We start from the raw sequence: 3,725 nt of genomic DNA on the forward strand, positions 1-3,725 counted from the left end.
TTTTAGGCCTGTCGCCTTTAATGCGTTACAAAGAAGCAAAAAGGTTGCACCTTTGCTTGAATTGCTTGAGACGTGGTCACTCTCTTAAGGACTGTAAGTCCGGCCAGTGTAGGCATTGCTCGTCGAAGCATCACAGTCTGCTTCATCAAGACACAAATTCATTTGCGAATTCTTCTGAAACATTGACGTGTGCTAAATCCCCATCGCAAGCACAAGCAACAACAATGCTCCCCACTTCTATGCACCCGTATTTGCCACATTCGTCTTCAACCTTCGGCCCATCAGCTTCTGCACTTGTCAGCTTTGAAGCTCAAGCTAGCTTTGCTAACCGAGATTTCGTTCTCTTAGCAACTGCCATCATTTATTTAAAAAATCGATCTGGCTCTCTCATTCCCTGCAGAGCTTTGCTAGATTCTGCGTCACAACTCAACTTCGTAACTAATCGACTTGTTAGTCAGCTTCAGTTAAAGAAGGTTAACTCGTCACAGTTCATTTCTGGCATAGGCCAAAATGATTTCGCCACCAATCATATCGTTGATTTAAGGCTCCATTCGCGTGTTACTGATTATACGGCTAACTTGACAGCAGTCGTCACATCCACCATTACCGATATTCAACCAAGTCGCTCGTTAAAATGCGTTGATTGGAACATACCTTCGAATATACGCTTAGCGGATCCATTATTCTTTGAACCTCAACGCATTGACATGCTCATTGGAGCTAGCTTATTTTTCGACCTACTTTGCGTTGGTCAAATACGCTTGGCTGAAAGTATGCCAATTTTGCAAAAAACCAAATTGGGTTGGATAGTATCGGGCGCAACTGTGTACAACGCTGCAAAATTATCGTGCCTAACAGCCATCGACATGGCTCTAACAAATGACTCTGATGTCGAATTAAACAAATTAGTGGAACGCTTTTGGGAAGTAGAAACCTGTAAAGAATCTTCGCCAAAGACTACGGCAGAAGAAGATTTGTGTGAATCTAATTTTTTAAAAAACTACAGACGTTTAAAATCCGGTGAGTTTTCTGTTCGATTACCAACAAAATTACCTTCGTTCGAACTGGGAGAGTCTTATCCGCAGGCTGTTAATCGGTTCAGAGCATTGGAACGAAGATTGCAGCGAAATGCTGAACTTAAAAAACAATATTCATCGTTTATCAAGGAGTACCTTGATTTGAATCACATGTCAGTCGTTGACGCTATACCAAGCAAAGTTCCTATAAATTTTTTGCCGCATCATTGCGTTTTAAAGGCCGATAGCACAACAACAAAACTGCGTGTGGTGTTTGATGGCTCGGCGCCCACTAGCACTCGACGTTCGCTGAACTCGATCCTGATGAAAGGACCAACCATTCAACAACAGCTTTTTGATATTTTGCTCAGATTTCGTACATTTAAAATTGCTCTTACAGCAGACATTTGTAAAATGTATCGCTGTGTAAGAATGTCTTATCCAGATAACTTTCTTCAATGCATAATATGGAGAGACAGCCCTAATGAAGAGTTCCGTATTTTTAAATTAGATACCGTCACCTACGGAACAAAGCCTGCCTCTTTTTTATCGATTCGATCGATGCAGCAACTTGCCCAGGACGATGCGCACCTCTATCCGGTTGGCGCTGAAACAATAAAACATGCATTCTATGTTGATGATATGATATCCGGCGCCGACTCGGTGGACGAAGCCAAGGTTATGCTAAATCAGACGAGGAAGTTGCTGTCTCTTGGAAACTTTCATTTGAGAAAATGGTGCTCAAACGATAATCGCATTTTGACTGATATAGCAGCTAATGACAAACAGGAATTCCTAAAGTTCGATGATGATACAATGATAACAAAGGCACTTGGATTGGTTTGGGACCCCAGTTTGGACGTTTTTATATTTTCATTTTCGCCTTTTGCAACGCCGGCCAAGGTAACTAAGCGTACTATTCTTTCAGCCATTGCTAGACTGTATGACCCGCTTGGTTTGATCGGACCTGTGGTGGCCAAGGCCAAAATATTCCTGCAGCAGTTGTGGAAGGAGAAGCTACATTGGGATGAAAGCCCATCGCAGGCAATACAATCGGAATGGCTGGAAATGTGCAGTCAATATAAGCTAGTTGCACATTTTAGTTTCGACCGATTCCTGCTAATGCCCGAAGCTGACCTACAGATGCATGCCTTTTGTGATGCAAGTGTTGCTGCTTATGGGGCCTGCATATACATACGAGCTGAAAGAGAAGGATACATTCAGACCAATCTGCTTTGTTCCAAATCGCGCGTTGCCCCGCTTAAAACTCTTACGGTCCCAAGGCTTGAGCTGTCTGGGGCATTGCTGCTAGCCGAATTGGTCTCCAAGGTAATCAATTCCATGCATTTCAAAGGCAGGATATTTTGCTGGTCGGACTCCACAATAGTACTGTCGTGGTTGCGTAACGAGCCAGCCAACTTCAACGTTTTTGTCGCTAATCGCATTCACGCAATTCAAACCCTAACTAAAGGAATGACCTGGAGCTACGTTCCAACTGAGTCCAACCCAGCAGACATTATTTCAAGAGGAGTTAGTCCGAAGGAGCTGTTGAACATGGACTTATGGAAATACGGACCATCTTTTCTTGCCAGCAGTCAACATAACTGGCCGAAATCTCCTCTTCTACCAATAAATGACTGCCCGGAAAGTCGAAAGCGTGCTGTTGTAATTGTTACCACAGTAGACATTTCATTAAACTGCAAATTTGTTAATTCTTTTGTTCGCTTACAGAGAGTATATGCCTACGTTTATCGATTTTCTCGACCAGCTGTAAGGAGATGTTCTGGATTCCTCACCACCATGGAATTACAAGAAGGAACCTTTTTGCTTATTCGCATGATACAGAAAACACATCTTCGAGACGAGTACAAAGCACTCGAAGCTAGAGAGGTGGTAAAGACTTCATCTGAAATTCGTTCTCTTAACCCGTTCCTCGACGAGCGTGGATTGCTTCGAGTCAGCGGAAGACTTCAAAATTCGGATTTGGAGTTTTCATCGAAACACCCAATTATTCTGCCAAAACGTCACCCGGTGACTGACGCAATCATCAGCAGTTTTCATAGAAAACTGTTACACGCTGGACCACAATCGCTATTGGCATCCATTCGTCTGCAATACTGGCCTGTGGGCGGTCGCAAAACCGTGAATGGAGTCATCAACAAATGCATACGTTGTTTTCACGTCAAACCTAAACTAATGGAACACTTAATGGGAAACTTACCATCTGAAAGATTTCAATGCAATCGAGCATTCCTAATTACCGGAGTAGACTTTTGTGGACCATTTTTTTACAACTCGGACGTTAGAAACCGACTTCCAGGTAAATGCTACGCTTGCATATTTATTTGCTTCGTAACCAAGGCGGTTCATTTGGAGCTGGTGAAAGATTTGGCAACCTCTTCCTTTCTCGCAGCCCTAAATAGATTCATTTGTATGCGTGGTAGACCACAAACCATATGGTCGGACAATGTCACTAACTTCGTTGGTGCAAAGAATGAATTATTGGAGCTAAGGAACTTATTTTTGAGTCAACAGCATTTGAAAGTAGTTCACGAGCTGTGCGCAAATGATGGGATTGATTGGACGTTGATATCCCCTCGCTCCCCTCACTTCGGTGGCTTATGGGAAGCCGCAGTAAAAATGGCCAAATATCATTTTCACCGAGTTGTTGGCCTTTCAACGCTAAATTTTGAAGAGCTACGCACACTT

The 3,725-nt window shown here is 43.1% G+C and overlaps 1 protein-coding gene across 1 annotated transcript; it reads left to right on the forward strand.

Moving 5' to 3' along the window:
- Positions 1–400: 400 nt before the first annotated feature.
- On the forward strand, positions 401–2,345 carry LOC118757129 (the record flags this gene model as incomplete). The annotated part of the gene is made up of 1 exon (XM_036491868.1): positions 401–2,345. A coding segment is annotated over one exon (1,945 nt), but the record flags the coding sequence as incomplete, so codon positions are not given.
- Positions 2,346–3,725: the final 1,380 nt, after the last annotated feature.

The sequence above is a fragment of the Rhagoletis pomonella genome, unplaced genomic scaffold (assembly GCF_013731165.1).
Source record: "Rhagoletis pomonella isolate Grant_MI unplaced genomic scaffold, Rhpom_1.0 Rhpom_scaffold_14609, whole genome shotgun sequence".
Taxonomy (NCBI): Eukaryota; Metazoa; Arthropoda; class Insecta; order Diptera; family Tephritidae; genus Rhagoletis; species Rhagoletis pomonella.